This window comes from Trachinotus anak, unplaced genomic scaffold (genome assembly GCF_046630095.1).
Source record: "Trachinotus anak isolate AG129_WGS33_773 ecotype Australia unplaced genomic scaffold, CSIRO_AGI_Tana_v1 ptg000011l, whole genome shotgun sequence".
Taxonomy (NCBI): Eukaryota; Metazoa; Chordata; class Actinopteri; order Carangiformes; family Carangidae; genus Trachinotus; species Trachinotus anak.
Genome location: NW_027273862.1, coordinates 29,159,281 through 29,185,245, shown reverse-complemented (window position 1 = coordinate 29,185,245; position 25,965 = coordinate 29,159,281). Strand labels below are relative to the sequence as shown.

Here is a 25,965-nt window from a genome sequence, read left to right as displayed (position 1 = left end):
TGCCCCCTCACTCTTCCTCCAGTGCCTCATGAGGCTGCTGTTTTTAGTGAAATGTCTCAACAGCTATTGGATGGATTTTCTTAAAAGTGGCTCACACGTTCATGTTCTCCTGAGGATGAACTGAAGTGAACCGTTTTTGTGCCTGAACCAAACCAGCGTTGTCTCGTCATAAAACAGATCAGTGATGGTTTTAGAGGAAACAGATGTCGTCCTGGTGACTGATGCATCAGACCAGAAAACACCAGAAGGTATTTCATCCTTTAATTTGAAGGGTGTTGGATAATACCCTTCAAATTAAAATGAGAACAAGTTGCTTTTATTTATTTTTATTGCCTTTTTACTGTTGTTTGCCTTGTTGTAACATGAATTCTGTAACTTTTATGACATTTAAACACATAATTTAAATGTTGAGAAGGAAAAGACTTAACAACCAAAGTTTGGAATGTGACATTAGTCTGATGGAGATATTTCCTGGTGTCTGGGATTAAATCCAGTGTTGTGGAGTGAAAACTAACAGCTGTCCTCTGATCGTCCCTTTAACACAATCAACACGACGGTTAACACCAGTGATTCCTGCTTATTTACGATCTCGCTCTTTGTGTGAGTTTGCTGCAGCTTTCTGCTGCGTAAATGTGTGTTTCCCGCTAATTTGACTACTCTTCATGGGGCTTTTACTTTAATGAAGTAAAATGCCTGGTGCTCTGCTCTCACTGAAATTAAACACAGGTTTGTGACCGTCAGTGCACTCTGGGTAATTGCAGCCTCTTTGGGCGAGGTCAGGGTTAATAAAATAAGGGCATGTGTGGTGAGTTGGGAATTTGACTACATATGCACTCAGCATTAGCACATCTTTGTCAGTCAGGTCAGCACAGTTACACAGGAATTACAATTACACAGATAGATGTGAAAAACACAATTACAGTGTCTGTAAGAAAAAACTAAAACAAAAAAGAAAACATAAAGAGCTGTCACAGACACAAAACATTAAAATATGATTACACACTCAGGTTTATTGTAATCACAAAACTGCCGCCATAATTGCAGAGAAGGAAAAGCACAAACAGGCGTCCTGATTAAAAACCAATGGGAGTCATAAATGCAAAAAGAGCTGTCACTATTACAAGTAATCACATCTTAATCAATCAGAATTAAATTACTACAACTGTAATTACATGATGACAATTACATCTGAAATCCAAAAGCAGCTGTGAGGACTGTTAATTCACACCAGCTGCTGTTTTAATCACAGAAACTTCACTGAGCACCAACCTTTCTTCAGACTGACAGGCTTTGTAAAGGAAAACATGGACGACAGGGTCCAATTTTCTTCTGAGCCTGGCAGGTTATTCAATTCTTAAAAGGGCTTAAAAAAGCACTGATGACTGACTGATGGATGTTAATGCTTTTCCATTATTAAGTACGACTGTCCTTTTTTTCTTTAGTAAAATGAATTAAATGTTCATATAAAAAATGTAGTATTGTGGATTCAAATGGAAGAAATAAGTAATAACTGTACATGTGAATTTAAGACATTTAAAGAACTAATCCCCAACGTGATGAATAGAAAACACACATTCTTCCAAATTAATGCTACATATAAATTACTATATAACACTGGAGGCTAATTTCACCCCCATTCACACATGAAAGTACAAAAATAGGAAATCATTTAGTTAAAACCTGCTGCACAAAGATGGAAGAATAACAAAGAAACCACATTACACTGACCTAAGATTAACATAAGAGGAAGTTCATCCCTTCAGCTTTGCAGCACGGAGCAGCCACGAGTACGGAAATTAAATTAGAAGATTAACTTAAAGGTGCCCTGTGTAGTTTTCCTGTAAACAAACAAATGTTCTGTTTATATTCAGTGTTTCCCACCAAAATATATCATGTGCATCCCTGAGGTCGAAAATAAAAAAGCTGAATGCTGAATGCCGTCTTTTAGACACTGCATTGTTCCTGTCCCGTCTCTGTTGAAAACTGGCGCTCTACATTTTGAGTTTACATCTCTGAGTTCACGTCTTCATAATCGTGACGATTTCCTTGTGTGAAGAAAGCAGCTCCTCCTGTAATCACAGCAGCTCTTTCTGTATCACTTATCTTAAATTGCTCGAGTGTATTGTACTCACAACTCTCTCGGCTGATGTGCGTCTTTCTTTTAAACCCAAGCAGCTTGATGCATTTTGGGTGTCAGTCTTCTTTGCAACTGTAATTTCTACTCTAAGAAAAGTGAAGAGCAGTATTGAACCTTCAGAGTGAAAAAGCTGGTTTCATTATAAGTCCAGTACATTACGGTATTTTTTTTTTTGCAAAACAACTTTTGTACCAAAAGTCACTAAAATGTACCTTTAAACAAATTATGTTATGATTCAGAAAATCTCTTTGATTTTTAGCTACTTTTTCTTTCTCTTGCATTTATTCTTTTTTCCAGTGATCCTTGAATTGTTGTTGTTTCCAACTTTAAACTTTGGGGAAGCTGCAAACTGACCAGTCGAAGGAAGTGGCTGCTGCTGGGGACATGATCCCCACCAGCTTCCCACCAGTGAACATGCCACATGTTTGTGAATGGGCTGAGCGCTGCAGTGGGACATGTATCCAGGTTCCTGAGGTGGTGTCCCTTTCACACTGACGCACCTGGTAACTGCACCTTCAGTCCTGGCTGAACAGGTACTGGACTGGCAGGTTTTCTTCCGGCTACACTGGAGAAAATGGCAGGTCCTGCTCCTCCTGTACCTCAGAGTGTGAGTGTGCTCCACACACAAAGGGACACACAGTAAAACAGAGTGGTGCTCAGGTCCCATTAAGCAGCTGTGGCTCCTTTCAAAAATAGGTCTGGGGGCAGCTGGGTAATTTCACGCAGCCACACAGAGAATGGCTGCACATAATTCCCTCTCCTCTCTGCAGTCATGGAGAATCGCTCTGCTTGGATTCAGCCGCCCTGCAGCCTGCCTCTCGCACCAGAGAAGCTTCAGGTGGTGGGATTTGATCCCCCCACACTGGGACAGTATGAGTATCTGGTGTCTCTGTGTGCGTTTGCTTGTCGGACAGTGCACACTGTACTGATGTGTGTCATCCACCTGCCACAACTTTATTTAAATGGCTGAGCTGCAGTAATTGGCCTTTGCAGCCAAACACTGACATATTATTTAATAATAATGTGTTAGCAAACATTTACCTGTGAACAAATCCAGCAGTTACAGAGCAGCTATAAGCTTTTAAGCTTTTGGAGTTCTGTAACACAACTTTAGCCACAACCCTGGAGTCACGTTCGTGTCCACATCATAATCTCAGTCCAGTGTTTCCTCTCTTTTAGCTCAGTGTTTGGTCTCCACCACTGCCTGAGGGAAACATCTGGCTCTTTAGCTGATTAATGCTCCACTACACCAACTTTACTGTCTCTGTTTTCTCTCATTAGCATTAGAGTGAACACAGTGGAGCATTTAGCTGCTACAGACACAGATATTTCCCACTGGAGATGGTGGAGACCAAAACTGAGTTTAAATTCTAAAGAGTGACAGACAGCCTGTCAGAAGAAATGAGACATTTTGTTGAACAGTCAACTTGACCAGTGATAACATAACAAGCAGAAAGGAGTTGACAGACCTCTGACATCACCTGACCTGTGTCTGACATCACCTCACTGAGCCGCTGCTACTGTCTTTCTACACTGAGTTTGCCTTTGACAATAATCATCAATAATAGAAATGATCCAGTGTTGAGATCAGAAAGCAGTCGTGTGATTTTTGTTTGTCCTACTAGAAAACTAAACTAATAATTAATCATAAATAAATACTTAAATATTTTTTCTATAACTCTATAGTACACATGTAGCCTCCACTCTCCACTTTCTCCTGTAATAACATGCAATTGTGAAAATTATTATGATTATTAACTTTTTTCCTATTTATTGGTCAGTCACACGTTTGTATTTTGTAATCTTTCCTCCCAGATTATATGTATAACTAGTCTGGTGCCTGTTAGGTCAATAAATAAGGTTAGCCTATAGAACTGGTAGTTTAATGGCTTGAGACGGAGTCAGATTCCCGGCCTGACTTATTGTTTCAGTCCACTCCTGGTTTTCATGAGTGGATGATTTTCACAGGGTTTGTTGTTCGCTGATTTCTTTAGACAACTGACCAACAGTGACAACTTACTTTTTACAACTTCAGAACAAGTACAAAAATGTCACCTACTACTTTCCTGGATGAATATTAATGAGTAAATACTGAGTTTTATTCTTATATGTGAGTTTCAGCTCACATGGAGACAATTTGGCAATGATTCAATGAACTATTCCTTTAAATAGCCATAAAAAGACATAAATTTTGCTGATGTCAAATATTTCACTTCAGCTCTACTGCCACAGTGACGCTCATTGCATTCGACACCTTTATTAGCATTTATAATACGAGCACTATCCGGCGGTGTCGGGGGCTGCACAGTCAGCATATTGTATCCATGAAACAGGATCCCAGTGTGGATCCCCAGGCTTTCCACAGCCAGTCTGTGTAACTGTTTCTGCAGTCATTAGCCACAAGTGACAGGACGCTCAGGTCCAATAAATCACAGCGTCACAGAGGCTGGAGGGAAGTGCAGCATCTACAGAAGTGTGTTCCCTCAGTGCTGGAGAACTGGTGGACCTGATTGGCTTCATCCATCAGAACAGCGCTGCGCACCAGTCAGCAGGGACCGAGAATAAGCCCAGTGGATTTAATCTTTCTGCATCCATTCATCAGTAATGAGAGAGCAATGTAAACATGGACTGTGCTGTGGCCTCTTTGGGAAAATATGGGTAAATCTCAAAACTGGTCTGCATCTGAATCAGTGCAGGTTCTCATATTCTGAACACAGCGAAAAATGAGTTTTATCCACGTTTAAACATTTTGCCTCCATGGACTTTTAATAACCACCAATAAATGTAGAAATGCTCAGTGTGCAGCTTTCAGATGGTTATGAAACTACTATTCAAAGGTTAATTCTGGAGGTGTCTTATTTTACTTATTGTCAACAAATGAATGAAAAAAAAAAAACACTAAACTAAAACACTACTGTGTTTTCACCTGTTGACTGGTCATTCATTCAGTCAAAGGCTAAATTATGTTATTTCAAAGATGGGGTGAATATAAAACTGTTTCTATAATGAACCATGGAGGCTCTCGTGCCTTTATTACATCACATTTATTACATTTTACAGTCTGATTCTGATACACACATTATGACGTAACATAACCGGGCCTTGGTTATGTTACTGTGGCTGAACTGAATTCTGGGTGACAGAGGAGAAGCTGGTGTATCTACACTATTTAATCCCTGCTGAACATCTGTGTTGTTAAGTTCCTGAGCCAATGAGAAAGTACCATCGACGTGATAAACACCCAGGATTCAGCCACAAATAGACACTAATTCCTGCCCTCTCACTCAGCTGGAACCACACAGCTCTGTTCTGATCATGTACAAAACGAAGCCGCAGGGAGCAGACAACTGTTTCCACCTTAACAGTCCTGATAAACCAACGTACACTATCGGCTCAGCAGCAAACAGCAGACACACAGTCAGAGGGGTGGAGACCAAACACAGAGCTAAAAGAGCGGGAACACTGGACTGAGATTCGTCAGGTGGAGATAAACATGACTCCAGGACATGTTGCTTCATGTCTGCTTGATGTTAAAGCAACAATACATTTACTGGGACAGGTTCATAAAGCAGTGACCTGGTGATGCAGCTTCAAACATCTGGACAGCTGAGAACACAAGGTTTTATTTTCTACATCAGCAAGTGAATAGTCCAGTGGTGACCTGGACACCAAAGACTGAATGAACACTGAGTATTTGTCAAACTTTGGTGTCAAACTTAATAACTACTGGAGGTAAACATCCTCAAATCTCTGAATTCAGTAACTGCTACTGACTGCACTGAATCTCTTCTCCTTTTAGTCTGTTCACGTTACTTCCGACTTTCTTTCATTTCGATTTGAAGTAAGTGAATAAAGGTAGATGAGAAATACTCGTGAAGGGAGGGAGGAGAGAAGTCTTGGACAAAGCAAACCTCAGGGGAGCGTTTTCAAAGAGGTAATTATTACCAGTCCCTTCTCCCTCTGTCCTTGCTGAAAGCGACCTGCTATGAAAACCAGTCACATGGACAGCTCCCCCCTTTCAGGGACTGCCACCATGCCTCATAAATAGAGCGAGGCAGGGGAGACATCAAATTATCTTCTTTCACACACTTTGATTTTGGAAAGGCCCTGAGATGCATACCAAATAAAAGCAGGTGGAGGAAGAATACATAAGGACGGGGGCGTCCCTGAAGGTGGCGGAGCGTCCATATTGACTGACTTTCCTGCTCTGAATGCTAAACAGACGTGAAAGTATAGAAGTGGAGAGGTGAGGAAGAAAAGAAGCTCCCGTGGGTTCACCCACAATTTCAGTTTAATTAGACAAATCATCAGTCACTTCAACGAGGCACTCGAACCAGTTTGAGTCCATTTAGTCTCCTTCTCTCCTTGTTAGAGTTATTGCCATGGTAGCAACTTTAAACACTCGAGAGTTGGAAACCTGAAGAGAAAGCACCACCGAGCACTCTCACACTGCTGTTTTTAAGACACACATCCTGAAAAACATTCACCGTCGTCTCTGCATTTCTCTGCAGTGTAGAGCTGAGCTCACGTCCCACTTCTCCACCAGCCTTTACTCAACAATGTACTTTTACCTGGAAGACTCCAGTTTGAGAGCAGCAGGGTTAAATGTTTGCTATTGTGACATATCAGTGGAAAAGTATTGATTATATTACAGTATATCTGAGGACAAGACAATCACATATTCACAATGTTACATCTTCTTTTTGAGGATTTCCTACAGAGAATGAGTCCATTTTGAATGTTTTTTTAGATTCAGTCAAGTCAAGTCAACTTTTGACATTTAAACACAGCTTAAACCAACGTGCTGTAGAAAGGAAAATTAAAATAAAATAAAAGTAAAACAAATGTGACAAATGATCCAAGATGGTGCTGCATGAGTGGCAGCCTGTTACAGCAGCTCATTAAATATGTCAATTTTGTACAGTTTTGCTGCTGTAACACTGTGTATTTCCCCACTGTGGGACTAATAAAGATCTTATCTTATCTTATCTTATGTATAAACACAAGGAAAGCAGGTAGATTTACTGCATAAGAGACATAAAACATACTAACAAAGACAAGAAAACAACAGGCAACAAATACACAATGTGAACATGGCAGTGTATTAGCAGGTTTATGAGCAAGAAATTCCAGTGAATAAAAATGTAGATTTGTTCTTTAAAGCTGTTTAGAGACAGAAAATTTTAAAAACCTTTATTTGGAATCAGCAGCAGGGAAACTGCAGCGATCGCTCCAACCTGTACAACACACACTGCTGCTGCCCACCATCCACCTGCTCTGATCTCAACACACAGTAAGTTTAGCTAACTTATATATTTGGTGTTTACTGACGCCGACCGGACAATCAGACTTTAAAGCTGATGCTGCTGCAGGATCGCTTCTCTTTATGGATCTGCAGGTAAAGAGGCGAATCATTCAGGAGACTCAGACGCAGTAAAGTTGGCTCCTGTATCGTTTCCCTCCCTGTCGTTGCTGCGGTTGCCATGGGCACACAGCGAGCTACGGCTGCAAGTTAGAAAAGTTCAACCATCATTAACTCAGAAAGCAGCGGCACAGAGCTGAGCGCGCTCATGACAGCAGCAGCAGCAGCCGCCCTCGCTCTCTCAGAGGCACATGACAGCAAACGGAGGCGGCAGCAACCACTCGCTGCCTTAAAGCACCTTGACAGTGTTTTATTAGTTCAGTGGAACTTACAGGAGTTTCTGAAGGCTCCTGCAGGAACGGTGCAGGCTAAAGTCCCCTAAACGCCTCACATGCATCTGCAGGCCATCAGCAGACACTTACAACGGCACACATCACTGCGGAGGTTTGGGGCAGCAGCAGCGCACTGTACTGTGTTTTCATGGGAAGTTTAAGGCAGGTTATAGTTGTCATTGCAAAATGTGCCGATATGAGGGGCCTTCGGGGGCTCCCTCCTTCCCCTTGGGGTGCCCCAAACATTTGCAAGGTTTCCTCATCTTCATGGTTCGTCTCTGTGTAGGAGGTTTTTCTGCCGCAGATGAAATAAACTCCTGAGCGGACCCCGGTACCACCGACTGTCAGAATGAGGCTCACGGGGGAGTTAGCCCGACAACATGCTAACATGCTGTTCAGCAGGTTTAATTCACCATGTTAACCATCTTAGCTTTGTATGTTATCATGCTAACACTTGCTAGTTAGCAATAAACACTAAGTCGGTGGTTCCCAACCTTTTCCCATTGTTCCGGCGACTCACATGTGACGACATAACCACGTAACAACACGGAGGCTAAATAATAGCTTCTCAGAGCAGTTTTTATTTGAATGGTGACAACGGAACCTTAAGGACTGAACTGAAAGCAGGGAAAGCTCAGGTTTTCTTTTTCTGTTTGATGGGGAGAGATCACCATCTGTCTGTTGACTCTCTGTCCCTTTAACTCTTCCTGTTGCATCTATTTGAATTCTCCAGTTTTTACCATGGATGTGATCTTTTAGCGCAGAATCTGACTGAGACAGTAAACATGTTCCTCTCATTGGCTAATCACAGTGATAGGTCTTAACACATGAAAGGAATTTTTGATGTTTTCAAAGGTCATCACATCTTTTCACCATAATTTGTTCTGTGCTGCAAACAATTCGTTGGCCCACTTGCAATTCCTTTGCGGCCCACCAGTGGTCCCAGGTCCACAGGTTGGGAACCACTGCACTGAGTACAACTGTTTTGCAAACATGAATGACTGGATCCATCCATTTCACTCAAAGTCAAAACCTCTGTAAACCTCATGGTGGTGCTAGAAGGAAAGTCAAGAGGTCAATAGTCAATAGTCAGTGTTCCTATAATCAATATCATCTTATTCCAGCTGTCGATTGTTGCCAACCATTAGATTATTAGATTATTAGATGATCATTAAATGGTAATTTAAGGTCACTGGGATTTTCATGACCCTCAAATTTCTATTATTACATCTGCTGTAAAGATGTTGCTGTAACCATAAAATCTGAATGATTAGAAGTAAAATTTGTGGTAGTTTCAGTAAAATAAATGCAATAAATGTTTTATATGGTAAAACGACTCATTTGTGATAGAATGGCTGAACTTCAGTCACGCACATGTTTCGTGTCGTGGTGAACATGCCCACTTTTTTCTCACAGTTGAGTTGAGGTGAAGATGATGTAATGATGTGTGCTGACTGTGCACACAAGGGCAAGTTGTACCCTCAAAAAGAACTGAATTATTTAACATGTACCTAAAATGCTACTAGACTCAGTATTGGCAGCCCTGTCATGTTTTAGTGAGAGCCGCGGGTTCTGCTTTTCCAGCCTGTTAGTTTGGAGCCGTTATAAATGTTGACACGAGGAAGAGGACGATGCCGTCACCCTCTTCTCGAAAGGGAGATGCTCTCTGTTGGTCAAACTGAGGGCTACTTTAATTTATATATATATATATATATATATATATATATATATATATATATATGTGTCCAAATCGTCCACTGATGTAATGGCTCCAAATCTGCAATTCGATTTTCTGCACCCTCAAAAAAAAACTGCTATTGTTTTCAAAAATAGACCTTCATCTATACAATTCATCATTTAAAAGGTTCCTTATTTGTATAAAGGTAGATGTCCATGTGTTTGTGATTATAAAGCAGGTCTAGGTTCTATATTAATACTGTGAAAGTATCAAAGCCTCAGTCCACAGAGAAATGCACACAGCCTGTATTCAGAAACTGAGCCTTAAAACCAGCCGTCAGGACTTCTGGAACTTTGTGATGTCACAACAAAGCAGTCACCGCCCTCAGCCATGCCCCAAGCCCCGCCCACCTGGACCCACCATCCAACCTTGCAGGATTTGGTTTCTCTGAGTGTTTACCTGAAATTTGCTATGTTTTTATGGGTTCACTCAGAAAACAGTCGGCCAATCAGAAGAGATCCTCTCTTCTGATTGGCTGACTGACCTGTTGTTACTGGAGCTCCAGAGCGAAGCCTGAGAGAGGAGATGTAAAACTACACTGAGATGGTTTTTGGTTCTTAAACCACAGATATATCTTCAAAATAAAGCACCAGAAAAGTGGAGAACACGGGACCTTTAAACTGTTAATTTAACAAATATATTAAATATATTAAAACACTAATGAGCGATAATGATGTTGGAAATATCCTTTAAATCTAACGAGGACTGAGGACTGAACAGTCAAGCTCACCATCTGCCACAGTCACGCACTACAACACTTTGATGTGTGTGAGCGTAAGTATGTGGGCGCGACCACATGTGTGTGTGCGCTGCATATTTCAGCAGGTGGTTCGGTCTGTGCAGATAAATCAACACGGCTCATCATCAATCTCACTGCGTAAACAAACACTCATTATAAATAAGCTAATATGTGTCTACTGGAGTCGATGGAGCTCCTCAACATCAAAGACATCTGACAGTGTAAATAAATAAGTTTTAATTGGACTTAATTTCATCAGGTCTTCTGGGGATTTACATTCATTCCTCTGTTTCCAGTGAGACACATCAGTTTAAATTCTGTTTGATCAGTCTAACAACTGATCCCTGACAAAGTTTAATATCCGTATAAAGAAGCACTGTGGCGTGAGACAAAAACATATCAAAGGAAAATTACCACAGTGATAAACAATCATGCTGATGGCAGAAAACCTAAATCCAGTCCAGGAATACTGAAGCATGTGTCTGATGATATTCTGTATTTTTTTTTTCTGGTCAACAAATCCCAAAGTAAACCAACAATAAACATCTCCTACTCAGAAGTGACTGTGTGTGCATCAAAGCCTGATATATCTTCTTCCTCTGAGCCATAGAGATGCCTCATTGTTCCAAAACTATTAACAACACATCAGTGAAACACTCTGTCACTGGAGACATGTTCCTTCATCACCACGAACACACACACTGTCGTTTATTTTGTCTGTCTCACACACACCGTCCTGCTGCCTGAAATACTCACTACAGCACCAAATATGGATTAATCCACTGCAGAAAATAGTCCCGAACAAATGCAACTTCTGTTTAAAACTGCAGTGAGCAGCAGTTTTGGGAAATTCCTGAAGATGTACATCATCAGTAAGAAACAAGCAGCAACCTCCAGAGTTAAAAGCTGCAGCTCCTCTAATGACCACCAGAGTCTGGCTCCAGCAGTGAGTCAGTCCCCATAGACTCATGTTAAAATGTCCAACTTTACAGCAGAAATAAACAGGTTTACAGCCTGGTACAGAAACTGTTCTGGTCTCTAGAGATAATTTCCTCCTTCATGACACCTGTACAGAGGTGAATTTTTATATAACTCACCTGTTTACATTTTATTACAGCTTAAATGTATGCATAATAAGGTTGCGGCCACTTTGAGTGACAGGTGGGTGAGCGTATGCTTGCCACAAACTGGCATGTACGAAGTCTCAGCTCCAGACACACCCCACCTCTTTGAACATTTTTGGATTAGCTGGGAGTCAGGCGGAGTCGGGTGCTGCCAAGATGGCGACGGCGGAGCAGAAACCTGTGGGTGACGTCACGGAGGCTATGTCCATCTTTATTTACAGCCAGTGGTAGGAACCAATGGTCATGGAGCTGAGCCACAGACACAGTAGTGTTGAGAGACGAGTGAACACATCGTTGATATACAGAATATTACCAGGTTTGTCCTTTAAAACTTAGTTTGAAGATAAATAATTGAAAATTCATCCTTGTCAAACACATGACTGAAGTTCATTTACATTCATCATGTTGCTGTAACGCTACCCGGAGGTGAAATGTCAGGCTGGTGTAAATGTCATCTACACTACACACTGTGCAGTCCAACACAACAGCCCTGCACTCTTCCCTACACTCTTCATGAAGCTTTAATGAAACAATTCATTTAACTTTGAGGTCAGTTCGGAGGTTTACGTTTGTAATTACACAATGACTTACTTTTATAGGATGATTTGAACTCTCCAGGTCTCTAAATTATTCAAATAAATCCATCTGAGAAGGAAGAATTTCTCTTTGGCCGACTGGTCACACACACTTATACAAACTATGATAAGAAGTTAACAGACATTTTCATTTTTAGATGTTGGGGTGGATGTAAACATAAACTCTTTGGAAAACGTAACTAGAACAGAACCAGAAACATGACACACTGAACACTGAACACTGCGACTGGACGAAGTAGCAACAGGAAGCATCATACCATATGTACCTGTTTAATGGCTCTTGGCTTCAGATGTAGGCGGGAGAAAAACAGTTTTCAGCCTTTGACCTTCTGCTGATTTACATGGGCTGTAGAGAAGAGAGAGAGGAGGAGTTAGGATGGTTGTATTGCACATTGTATTTACATGTTTATGAAGAAAGACGTTACCAGAAGGTAAAAACATTACTCACATTTAGCCCTGAATATTCACAAGGTCGGACAGTAAAAGCCTTTCCTCTTTTACTCTGTTGGCATATTTCAAATGACTATAAATGATATTTTGTTTTGTTTTGAAATCATTTTTATTCAGACAGATAAACAGCTGCTTCTCCACTACAGTACATGGTTTGCTTTTAGCCACGTTAGCAGCACGCTAACAAGGCTATAGATGGAAATGTCTGTTGTCTTGAACAAAGACCTCAACATGTCTCAGATACAAACGTTCATGTTCCTCTGAATCCTCTGACTTTTCATCAACACAAACCAAACAGCCCAGGTGACTAGAACTGGTAGAAACACTGAATAAACCAGTTTCACATTTAAAGTCAGTGTTTTGCTGATGTTAAACGGCGGACACGAGACGTCAGGGAAGCGTTGGGAGCTGAGACGTCCGCTGACCTTTGTTTCGATTGTTTCTCTGATAACTTATGACCCAGACGTTCAGGAGGTTTTTACCAGCAGCCGAATTACCCACACAGGTCTCCTCCTCTCCATGACAAACAGACCAGGGGTTTAAAACCAGTAAAAACACTGAATAAAACAGTTTCATCTTAAAAGGACTCTAACTGACTCTGACTCTGCTGGAAACAACCCGGGCTCAGACGTGACAGTGAGGAGGTGCAGTGTGAGGTCTCATTAAACACATTTAAAACACAAGCCCGACCCTGCACCTCTCACACTTCTTACGCCATGATTTAAACGTTTTTCAGCCTTTTGGACACAAAACACCCAAGTTCATACTGTGACCCAGTGTCTAGTTGTTTCTATAGCAACTTTTTTTTTTTTAATCCCGCACAAAGTCATGATTGATGCTGTTGGTGCGACGGTACTGTACGGTAGAATAGAAAGAAAACATCATTTGAATAAGGAGTGATTCATCATGCTGTTATGTTAATGCTCACACTTTTTGTGATTCACAGTTAATGATTCATTTTTTTTGCTTGTTGTCAAAGTGTTTATCACAAGTCTTGTAAGCAGTCAACAGACTTGACAAGAGTCGTGACAGAGGAGCATGAAAAACACAGATAATTGGCAAAGCTGAGTAAGAGAATTATTATTCATCTGGTAACAGACCATCATAAAGACAATACTGGAGATAAAATAAAAGTGGATAAAACTAATCCCTCAGTACTTTGAAGCTCCTTTGTTTGTGTTTCACTGTGTTTCACAAAGCTTTTGTTGAATTTTCAATGTGACTGCTGTCCTGCTGGCCACCACATATCGATCTGTGAGCGCTTATGACCAGGCCTTTGTTTTCAGCACATTCTGGATGAGAAAACTAAAATAGTTTTTAATCACAAAACAACCAAACGTTCAGCTTTCGGATGCAGAGATTGGCTTTGCTTTGGTGATGTTTAATAAGATTTAGACAAGTGATCCCAACTGGTCTGAAAGCCTCTGGAAATCATCATCAAATCAAATCCTTTTTTATTATTTATTAAAAGTTTAACAGTCACCAACTCTCAACTTCAGCAGGACTTTGTGTTTTGATCTGATTTTGAATTGGTGCAGCTGCAGAAGCAAACAACCCCACAACTTACTTCACACCTTGACTGAAATATTGCTAAATCCTGACTGGTGCGCACAGATCACCTTTTCACACATACCTCAGAAAAGTGCGAAGAAACACAGACCAAATTCTCTTTCCAAGGACTTTGGGTCACACATACTGTAGACTGAACACCCATTAAAGCTCCACACAGTCTAAAGGTAGACGTCCATGTTTTTGTGATTATAAAGCAGGTCTAGGTTCTATATTAATACTGTGAAAGTATCAAAGCCTCAGTCCCCAGAGAAATGCACACAGCCTGTATTCAGAAACTGAGCCTTAAAACCAGCCGTCAGGACTTCTGGAACTTTATGATGTCACAACAAAGCAGTCACTGCTTTCAGCCACGCCCCGACCCTGCCCTGGACCCACCATTCAACCTTGCAGGATTTGGTTGGAGTGTTTACCTGAAATCTGCTATGTTTTTATTGGTTCACTCAGAAAACAGTCAGCCAATCAGAAGAAAGGATTAGATCCTCGCCTGATTGGCTGACTTACCTGTTGTTACTAGAGCTCCAGAGAGAAGCCTGAGAGAGGAGATGTAAAACTACACTGAGATGGTTTTTGGTTCTTAAAACCACAGATATATCTTCTGATGGAGATCAACACTTCAAATAAAACACTGTAAAAATGTAAAATATGGGACCTTTAAATGTGCAACTGGGGCTTAAAACCAGATCACATTAAAAAGACTGCAACAGCAAGTGGAGGTAATTCAGGATTATTTACTCACCTTGCATTATGATATGAAAGGTGAGTCCCATGACCAGAGAAGGCAGCCACAAAAGCTATTTTTAACACACATTATATGTTGTACTACTGTTCTGCAGTAGGACTTCAAAATAAAAGCTCTGTGGCCAAAAATGACTACACCTCAAAAAACTGTAAATACAGTTTATTTGTAGTTTCAACCTGTAAAACATAATTTGGATGAGGAAAAACCTCATGGAGAAAAAAAAAAGAAACTTCACATGGGACAACACAGGAGGGATCGTTCCATGAGGACAGAAACATGTGGATGTAATGACTTTTCATCTGTGAGCAGTGTATTGTGTTGTGATCCTGTTCACAGCTACAAGTTGCTGCAGCCAGACGTGTCGAAGATGCAGGCCTGTCAAACAGAAGACACATGACTCATAGATACCTTCAGAAGCTGTTGACAGCAGCCCTGCCCACCGAGAGCCAACAGATTCACAGCTGACATGATTATAGCTTTACTGCTTCCAGGGAATATTTTGTATAGACTAATATTAAATCAACATATGAGTTAAGGGAACAAGAACAGTGCTGTGTCCAAAGTCACTGCCTGTATACTATGTAGGGCTCTATCGTAGGTTTCCATTAACCTGTTTTTATGTAAATCAAATGTCGAGGAAATCCATCAAAGTGAGACATTTAAACCAAAACCAAAAACATCAACCTGCTGGTGATGCTAGAGGAAAGGTCAGAGGATCCCAGAGGGATGCATCATCTGGGAACCATGAATGAACAAAAATTCACAGTAATCTATCTGATAAATGTTGAGATGGAAAAAAGAGGTGACGAGTTTTAAATTAAACTAAAATTACCCACCAACCAGCCAAGTTGCAGGAAATATGGTCACAATCTCTTTTGTGTGTTTTTGCAGAACATTATGATGTCACAGTGAAGTTGACCTTCGACCTTTTATGAAATGCAATCACCTCAATTTATCCTCCAACAATAAAAAAACAAGTTATTGTGTCATAATTAGTTTATACATTCATGAGTTATGGCCAAAAATCTGTTTTGTGAGGTCACAGTGACCTTGAGCCCAGTAAGATAAGCTGGCTAACTGTTACTTTATATGTTTTATTTTGTTTTATTTGTGTGTGTTAAACATGCTGTCCATGCTAAAGTATGCACAACTTAGCTACCGTACACATGATATCTAGGTCTTGATGATTTTAAATGGCTCCATGTCAGCTAGATGTCGTCTATTTGCAGTTTACCTACTGGCTGTTAAAGAAGATTGATTTTGGGCTTGAAAACGGTCTGTTGGACGGTAACAGATCTCTAGTGCTTAGCTTCCAAATATCCAAATATTTACATGTGTTAAAATGGTAACAATATAAAAGCCTCTATTTATCCTTACTTTTAGTGCAAGATGAAATATACTGCTGAAATGGATTTAGACAGACTGTAAACCTCCAACATTAGCTGGGTGGCATTAGATTATTTTGGATATAATACCTCTGGAACATTTGAGATACAGGTCTAAGTGTAAGAGGAAGGTATTTTATAAGATTTGGTCCCCACTCTAGGAATATATAGGTGGTAGATTTGTATTTGTGTGTTTATTTGTGTCAGTGTGGATAATACTGTACTGTATACAGAGAAGGGCTAAACTGTGGTACTGTTTTGGAGGGGGATGTGATCCCTCCCTGTGTATGATACATCCTTCCCCTCTGACACCGTCTGGTCTGTTGGCCTGTTTTGCACTTGTTTATGATTAAAGTCTAATAAAAATACTGATTAAAAATGTTAACAATAACCTGTAATAACACTGACTGTAAGAGTATAAGTCCGGTACAACACTATAACAACCATAGTTTTCTGTAAAATTACAGAATAAAATCAACACCTTTGTGGCACAGTCCTGACAAAACTACATTATAAAGGCAGGATTTATCGTAGAGCTTCAGGGTTCTGATTGACTGTGTCCGCTTTTCTGAGTTTGTGTGATCAAACATAAAGTTTAATAATGGAAATGATTGACTCACATTGCAGAGTTAGATTGCCCTGAATTTGCTAATGTTGCATCTTTCCAGACTTTATTGTGTATCTTATTCTCTTTCATGTCTGGATGTTTTGCTTAAATTAATAACATCAGACCAGAAACCCTCTCTGCAAAGCTGCATTCTTAATCACACAACCTGTCACTTGGTGGCTTATTTGCATTTTTACTTTCGTTTAGCCTGAAATCAGTTGGATTAAATGTAATTTGAAAGCAGTTTACTGAAGTTTGACTAAAATGCTCATTTTTTCTGTTCTTGTCAACAAAAAGTTCTGATGATTTCAACAAAGACTAAAATGTGAAGTGTTTTCGCTGTCAGCACCTACAGTAAAATGTTGAAGACTAAAATGTCAGGAGTTTTTGTTGATAACAGGATAAGGATTTTTAAAAATGCATAATACATTATTGTGTATTATATTTCTGTTGTTTTTTTTTATAAACTTAAATTACTTTATTTTACATTTTTCTTGTTTTATAAACTTTTATTATTGTATTTTATGTTTCTGTTGTTTTTTTTATAAACTTATATTATTGTATCTTATATTTCTGTTGTATTTTACAAACATATTACTGTATTTTATATTTCTGTTGTTTTTTACAAACATATTACTGTATTTTATATTTCTGTTGTTTTTTACAAACATATTACTGTATTTTATATTTCTGCTGTTTAAAAAAATTATATTACCATATTTTATATTTCTGTAGTTTTTTTTATAATTCATACTTATGTTATTGTATTTTACATTTCAAGTAAAATCAACGCTGCCACTAAACAGCAGTTCAGAGTTGTATTTGTCACATGCCAAGGTATAATGTAAAGTAAGCAAAGCAGTGAAATAAGGATCAGACTCGGCAGCAGAGCAAAACTGACACAAAAAAATATTGGGAAATCTTTCGATATTATGAAAAATATATCATGTGGGAGGAAATATCATGATATTCAATATCATCAAATATTGGCCCTCACTCTGATATGTTTATTACATATTAGGAGTGATTTTTCTTTTTTATTAAGTGATTTATTTGTCTATTTATTTACTTAACTAACCATGAAAACCTTACAAATCCTGACAAAGATAGGCAGCAGTAACAATGACTAACAGGTAACAATGTAAATCACACTTTATATCAACCCAGGGGCTTTAAAAGTCTCAAACTGTTTTGTGTGCTTCAACTCCATTTAACAACTTTTCTTATCTTTGACCATCAACAACAAATAGGAGGTCAGAGCGACAGCAAAAGCAACGGAGTGAGATTTTGTATTACAGGCGTCTGGAAGGAAACCAGCAACAAAACGGACCCTGAAAAGCCGGCAGCATCGCTCTCTGAAAGCCTACTTTCAAATTAAAAGTTGTTATTTGATTGGTTTAAAACCTGAAGCACAGCCTAACCCCAGATGAAACAGGAATTATTCCCAATTGCTGCCAACATTTCAGCCCTCAGCGGCGTCTCAGAGGGCCGAGCTGTCAGTCAGTCGAGGACAAACCACACCTTTAAAAAAATGAAAGTAACGATGTCGAGCACAAGGGTAGACACGTAATCCTCCAGAGGCCCAATTACACTCCAACCCAAAGAGGTGAATGCAGAGGAGGAGAGTGAGGCATCCACCCTCCCTCCGACAGCTGAGAGCCCTGCACGGCGGGGACGGTTTGTGCTGCTTCTTATCACTTTAATAAGTGAAATCAATACACCCGGGGTGACTAAAAGCCACCTTTCAGACCTTAACAGCACAACTTCCATGCAGGTCATCTAACTCTCAGACTGGACCTGGACCACACAGGGAGCAGGTTCCTCTCGCTGTAATTGCTTTGCAGTGTGAAGGAAACGTCAGCGTCATTACAGCCGGAGCCATCTGGTTCAGGTTTGGGAGAATAAACTGGAGCGCGTGGAGAAAGCTACAGTCTGATGGTTTCTCTCAGCGGCCATATTCAGACTCTGCTCTGAATTACTGGCTCCCATGTGCCAAGTGTGTACGAGTGGCTCGGCTCCAAATGCTCTCATGATTTAGCCACCGTGCTACAGCTGCTCCACTTCTATTGTATCTAATAAACCTCAGTGACTGAATTACCGAAGCATTCAGTCGTGGCCGAGTGCACTAAAACCACCACGCTGTATGCAAAGTCTGATGGACTGTTGGATATCAGGGTCATCAGTCCAGAGTCAGCCTCTAACCCAGCAGTAACTTCAGACTGTGTGATCTTACTTCCCGTCACAAAATATTTAAAAATCTGTTCCACCAGCTGCAACAACTTTTCCCCATCACAAATTCTGCTGCATGATTCCTAACGAACCCTTCATGCAGACGTTTGTGACTCAAACACGCCACAAACCACGAGTCAAACCATCAACAGCCATTAACTGAAATAAAAGGCCACGTGACGTCTGCTCACTGTGAGTTCAGATGCTGCTTGTGGCAGCAAAATAAAAGCCTGTCACGCTCTCAGCCGTGTCGTAGGCGTGGTGCTGTGGTTGGTGATGTCAGTTTGTTAGTCGATGCACCGCTGTGATCCAGGCTGAGAGATCTCAATAACTACCATGATTTTTTCCCCGGATGATGAATCCCTCTGACGGCTCCTCCAGCGCCACCAGCAGCTCGGCTGTTTGGGTTTGGGTTGAAATGTCTCAGAAATATCTGTGACCAAAACTAACAACATTCCCATCAGCCTCAACTGTACTTTGTGTTTAGTGCTAATTAGCATTAGTTAGCATTAGCACACTAAACTAGGATGCTAAACAGAGATTCTAGCATTGCAGTAGACTTTTGGCCGCGCTGTCGTAGAGTCTGTGTAAGAAGAAAAACGATTACTCCTATCGCCTCCAGTCTTCTGTTTGATCAATCCTGATAAATAAATCTTTTGGTTTATTGATTAGTTTTATTAGTTTATAGCCAAAATTTTCATCAGTGGAAACAATTCAAATTGTACAAAAATAATATGTATATGTATATGTATATATATATATATATATATATATATATATATATATACACATATATTTTAATATTATCATATTAACACAAAGCTTCACAGTCAGACTTAGGAAAAAATCTTATGCACGACTTTTTGAGCCTTAAGAAACTTCAGGTCTTCAGAGGAGCGAAGTCTCTCTGTTGTTTCTTGTACAAAGTTTATGAAAACTGAGCTTTTAGCTACTTGCATCCACACGACTAACTTTTAGTTTTAAAATGCATCTGTTTTGTTATGGTTCCTCCTCCCCTCCACACTACTCCTGACTGGGTCTCATCAGCCTCGACTACCACTGGAGAAAACAACATGGACAATGAATCACAAGTGTTGTTGTCTTTGCGAACAGCTGTTAAATTCTGGATTTAATGCTACAACTGTCTTTGCTGAATTTTGTGTAATTAACCAACTGCAGAGGAGACAATCTGCTTCCTGTTTACACCGGCTCACACATGCCCAGTGCACGAGAATGGTCATGTATGTGTGTGTTTTCAGGTGTGTTGGTATTGATGGAGATTGTTTCTGAGACGCAGCTTTAGTTTTCTCTGAGAGGCTCTTTATTGAGGCTCCTGTTTGCCTTGATTTGTCCTGAGGCTCATAAACACTCTCACTTGTCTTTATTTAACATATTTACTCCTCCTGTACTTATGTTCTTCCATTTCGACAGTGACTTATTGTTCACTCTGTTTTTCAGTTGCTGTGTCTGAACTTTCTTTAAAAGATATTATTTTATTCACAGAGAACATTTTGTATGGTTGACTTGAAAACCACTGTGCATGTTCATCCAGAGCAGCAGGAAGAGGAGAAGCTGATGAAGTGGCTGTGCTGTGACAGAGCAGAGTTCAGTGAGGGGGTCACTGTGTGGAGGGTGGGGCTCACCATCTGCTTCTTAATTCAGTTTGACTGAATTTAATCTTGTTAAAACTGGAAACCTCTGAAAGAGCAGCGGGGCATTAGCATTGTGTCCGCAGGAGCAGAGGTCGTGTTAAAGACTCACTAATTTAATCAACAAATCATGGATACGAGCGTCTTCCTCCTTCCTTTCTGTCGCATCGAGTCATTCAGTCATGAAAAGTTCTCATTACTCTTCTCTAGTTTTTTCTTTTTGGTGAAATACTCGACACTTCCACGTCTCCCAGGCTCAAAAAAATCCTTCGAATGAGACAAAACTGAGATGGAAAAAAAACTGAGACCATATGTCCACATTAAAACCATCAAATCAGAAAATCAGTGATCAGGGGTCAAAACGAAATGTTTAAGAGAAGTAGCTTCATGCTTCTTTTGGACAAAACTGAGCTGAAAACAGTCACAAATATCCGTCCCAGAGATTTTCTCCAGTCTCATAAAAGTTTGTTTGTTTGACCAACAGATGAATTAATTATTTAATTCAGCATTTAAAACAGGCAAAAGTAGCAAATCCACACATTTGAGAAGCTGGAGGAGAATGTTTGACATTTTTTCTTCAATTATCAAAACATTTTAAACAATTAGTCAATCAATCAAATATTCTCAGTTTTAATAGTGAAAATTGTCAAAAGCTTGTTTCAGTTTCTTTTGTTTCATAATCTTATCTCTCTAATGTAATTTGGGTTTTTTACTGTTGCTCTCCTGGGACACAGAGAGACGACATCTTATTGACTAAAGGACTAATTAATGAGTCAAGAAAACAACGGGCACTTCACTGATAAGGAAAATTATGATGAGTTACAGCCGAACGATTTATTAATATATTAACTGACCGATTGTTTTAGCAATAAAAACCAAACAATGAGCAAAGCATCGGCCAACGCTGCCACCGACAGCCTGATATTTGGTATTTTCTTCAGACAGCAGCAGGCGTCTCAGGTCTACAGGACTGTAGGTCTGTATTTGTCACAGCTGCAGCAGCATTCCTCCTCAGCGAACCCCAGAGACGCTCTGCTGGCAGGATGGGAGGTAAAGTAACTGCCAGTCTTTGAGGATCACGCCCCCTGTGGCTCGTCAGTCCTTTTGTCAGGCGGCAGCCACCATGCTGTGATCCACAAATAGACCGAGGGCCTCGGTGCTGCACATGAAGGGAAGGGACAGATGGACCTGTGGTTCCCCTCGCCACAGCGCCTGCTGATGTCGCCCCCGGACACGACCTGAGCTTTACGGATGTGGTGGTGAGGGGGTAAGAGCGATAGCAGCAGCAGCAGAGCAAAGAAAGACAGATTCCAGCAAGAACCACAACAAAACGTCTCTGAACGTCTGAACTGTTCTCAAGACAACTTCATCCCCGTGTGACGGCTTAACATGACCACACATCCTTCATAACCACAGGAGATATATGAAGAATACAAGTTCTGAAACATCGGCCCTTTGGTTGATTGACAGAGAATTAATCAGCAACAATTCTGATATTTAATTAATGACTTATATAATTTATTAAGCAGCAAGACCAAGAGTCTACCGCCCTGCTAGCTGCTCTGTGAGGCTGTGCAGCTAAATGCTAATGTTAGCTTCTTGGGAAATGTTCATTCTCTTCATTTATCACCATAAACTGGTTCAGATACAATCAGAGGTACCTTCAGTTTTTCTCCTTAATTCGGTCGCTCAGGTCTTTTGTGCAACGGCTTAATGCACTTTAAGTGCTTCCTTAAGTATGAGACCGAGATAAAGAGAAAACCTTAAATACTTAAGTGAAACCTTAAGGAGAGGTGTTAAGGCTGTTTTTATTTAAGGTAAACGTAACTTGGACTTTAAGGAAAATCTTAACTTAAGGTGTTTTGAGCAACTGGTTCCTGATGTTTAGCAGGCAACGTTCAGTGTGTTAGCATGCTAACATTTGCTAAATGTCATTAAACCTGCAGGTAACAACGTAAACTTTGACCTGAAATGGTGCAAGATGAAAATTAATCATTAGAATTCATCCTCTGGGGAACAAGAACGTCTGTACAAAACGTTATAGCAATTTAATAGTTGTTAAAGCATTTAACTTAAAAGTAGAAATGATGTCATTATAGTGGAACTAAATATGGGAAAAAGCTAAATTTCATGTCAATCCATCCAGTAGTTGTTGAGATATTTCAGTTTGAACCGAAGCGACGGACCAACTATCAGACCAACGTCTCCATCACTTCAGCCACATTGCTAACGTGGCTAAATACCAACCAGCTCTGTGCTGTCAGGATTTACTACAGTGTTTTACTGTTTCACGTCATTTTTAATCTCGTATTTTTGAGCTTTGGACTTTTGGACGGAAAAAACTCACATAGTCACTTAGAACAGACATTTTTCATTATTTTCTGGCAAATCTCTTTATCAATTATGAAAAGATAAACAACAGATAAAGCAAAAATGAAAATAATAAAAAAAAACACAAAGTGCATTTCTAGGAGGATGATGATTTCTCTTACTGTAACTGGCTAATTATCATTTGCCTCTAACATGTGAACATGCAACACGTCAGTGCTGTAGATCTGCATCGTGCCTCGTCTTGGCACCGCTGATCTGGATCCCCGACTTGTTCAGCTGCTATATATGATCCTATTCTGGGCTGTTTTTTCATGCAGATGGTGCACATTAATGTTGCATTTTGATTTACAGAAAAATGAAAAAAAAATCTGGCAGCTGAAGCTTTTAGAAGAAAAACAAAACCACAGAAAGGCCAGTGTGTGTTGCACAGATTCGCGAGGTGTGAAAGTCGCACCAACCACCAGCCAAATGCTTGTTTGGCTCCTCGAGTGGCCACGATGCCAGGTAATCATCTCTCATTTGGATATTTTATTTTGCTCTAAAAATACAGCTGGCTGGTGAATTGTCAACAGAAGAAGTGGTTTCCAGCCTTGCACACATGTCAAACATTTAGAGTCAAACTGCGACGGCTCTAAATCCTCTTTGTATCTTCTACAGTTATTCACGCGTAAAACAACAAACGTTAAAATGATTTGTGCCTGTTTTTATTCAGATAATGAGTTTGTCCATCAGACGCAGAAGCTCCTCCTCTAATGCGTCTGTTGCCCTGCTCACCTGTCAGTCATCTGCCAGCTCCTCATCACAGACATGTTGCATTAACCCCGACTGAGCCACAACCTTCACACTGTCAATCACATGACTTATTATTAATCCTTATTCTCAGTATTTACACATCAGTCTGTGGCCGAACTCCACACCAGGTCTGAAGTGACTGACTGCACTTTCTTTAAGGGACTTTGAAGTAATAATTAATTGTAATTAGAGATTTAATATGACAATACAGTTCAGCTCAAATATCACGATATCTACATATTTAATAATATCAACTTTTCCAGGTTGTAGCTTCTCCAATATGAGGATCTGCTATTTTTGCTATAATTGTTAGTTGCAGCACTACAAACACGTTGGTACATTTTGACTGAGTAGAGCTGCAAGGATTCATTGATTAATGAATTAGACGATTGACAGAAAATTAATCAGCAAATGTTCTCATCATTTTTAAGCAAAAACGGTTTCTCAAATGTGAGGATTTGATGCTTCTCTTTGTCCTACATGAACCTCTTTGGGTTTTGGACGCAAAATTAAACATGTGAGGACTTTATCCTGGACTTTAGGAAGTGACAGCAGGGTTTTATCACTCACCTCTGACAATTTCATCCGATTTATTCATTAACATGCACTTTGTTTACATGCTTATTTCATCCGATTGTCTTTATGAGATGTGTCATTTTAGCAGCTCTTTGACATTATTTCAAACCAAGTGTTGAATTCTGAGTCACAAATCACTGAACTGTAGGTTTGTCATCAAAACGCGGATCAAATCTTGAAGTTAGAAGAGCAGAGCTTTAAACTAAGTGTTAAATAACAGGCTACAACCTGCGGGCTGTGATTGTGAATGTAAAGATGAACAAACCGCTGGAACTCACCGCGGACAGATGAGCCTGCGTCCTGAATCCGCCGAACTGAAGTCGAGCGTTTCCGGTCAAACTAATAAATCCGACGAACTCTGGGAGACATGAAGGCGTCCGGCGGCTCAGTCCGGGGACGGTGTGCGGACCTCTGTCCTGGCTGCCGCTGCGGCTGCCGGACACGCTCCGCTGCCGCACACAGGTTACAGCTGACACGACGTCCGGTTTCACAATAAAAGCACAGCCGGAACAGGCGTTTTAACAAATTATGTTGCCCGTCAGAGTTTCAATATGTTTTACACATCAGGACATGAGCATCACGCTGCATATGAAACATGTATAGGGAGGTAAAAATTAAGAAAACAAAAATAATGATAGGGTTGTAGAGTGAGTGAGTCCTTAAACCCGGAAATTAGTTAGCATTGTAGCACTTCCGGTTCCTGCCCCGAAGTCTGTGGGTTTTTAATGGGTTTTAAGTTTGATGGTTGAAATGACACAAGCTCAAGATATTTTTACATTTTATTCTACAACATAAAATACCTCAGTTAATACCTCAGTCTTGATATTTTAACCTTTTACGTCTTGTATGACAGTTGCTAACAAACAGCTAAATGAGACAACAGAGATTTAACTATAACTTATAACCTATAAATTTAACTATAAACTATATCTGTTTCACTTGTGTTTAATGTAGACCATGTTTATTTCACCTCTTTCACCTCTTCGTACCACAGTGGAGCACCGGGGCCCAACTCGGACTCAGGTGATGAGGCCTCGACTGGGACTCGACTCAGACTCGTCTCTGGTGAATCAGACTTGGACTCGGACTTGGTCTAGTGACTCGACTACGACGCTGGGTGGTGCACATAGTACTTTGTTTGCTGCTCAGTCTGTCAGTTCAGGCCAGCATAAGTGGCATGTTGTGTTTAATGGAGCTGAAATAAATTGGAAACCACAGCCATCATGTTCAAAGTGGGGCTGTGCTGGTGGAGTTTTGGAGTGGACCGATTAATACATGAAGCCTGGTGACCTTGTGAAGCTCCTAACAAAGCTTTGGCAAACTTGAAGCTGAGCAGAGGTCAACCAGAATAACTGAAAACACCTGAGTGGGTGAGCAGGACATTGAAGAACGCTGTCATGAATTCTGGATGTTAAATAGTTGCTTGGTATTTAGATTTTTTTTAAGCTGTTGTAGTTCACATACCCAGTAATACTGTTAAAGTGTAATGTCAGAAACATTAAAACTGCAAATTAACCTCAAAAGAATTCATGCACAGTTTTTCAGTCTCATCTCTGATCTTGAATTTGTACTCTACTCAGAAAACTATGCAAATGTGCGGCAGCTAG

General features: G+C 40.2%; 1 protein-coding gene across 2 annotated transcripts in view; it reads right to left on the bottom strand.

The window, feature by feature from the left end:
- Positions 1-24,931, bottom strand: part of LOC139628227 (tetraspanin-18B-like) — a 32,364-nt gene extending 7,433 nt beyond the window's left edge. The window contains exons 1-2 of one of the 2 annotated variants that reach the window (XM_071489691.1): positions 24,637-24,931; positions 12,286-12,374 (exon numbers count right to left, since the gene is read on the bottom strand). In XM_071489691.1, coding sequence (XP_071345792.1) covers positions 12,286-12,288 — 3 coding nt within the window. In that variant the 5' untranslated portion in view covers positions 12,289-12,374; positions 24,637-24,931. The remainder of the gene's footprint in view (positions 1-12,285; positions 12,375-24,636) is intronic. The other variant, XM_071489692.1, reaches the window with a different exon arrangement.
- Positions 24,932-25,965: the final 1,034 nt, after the last annotated feature.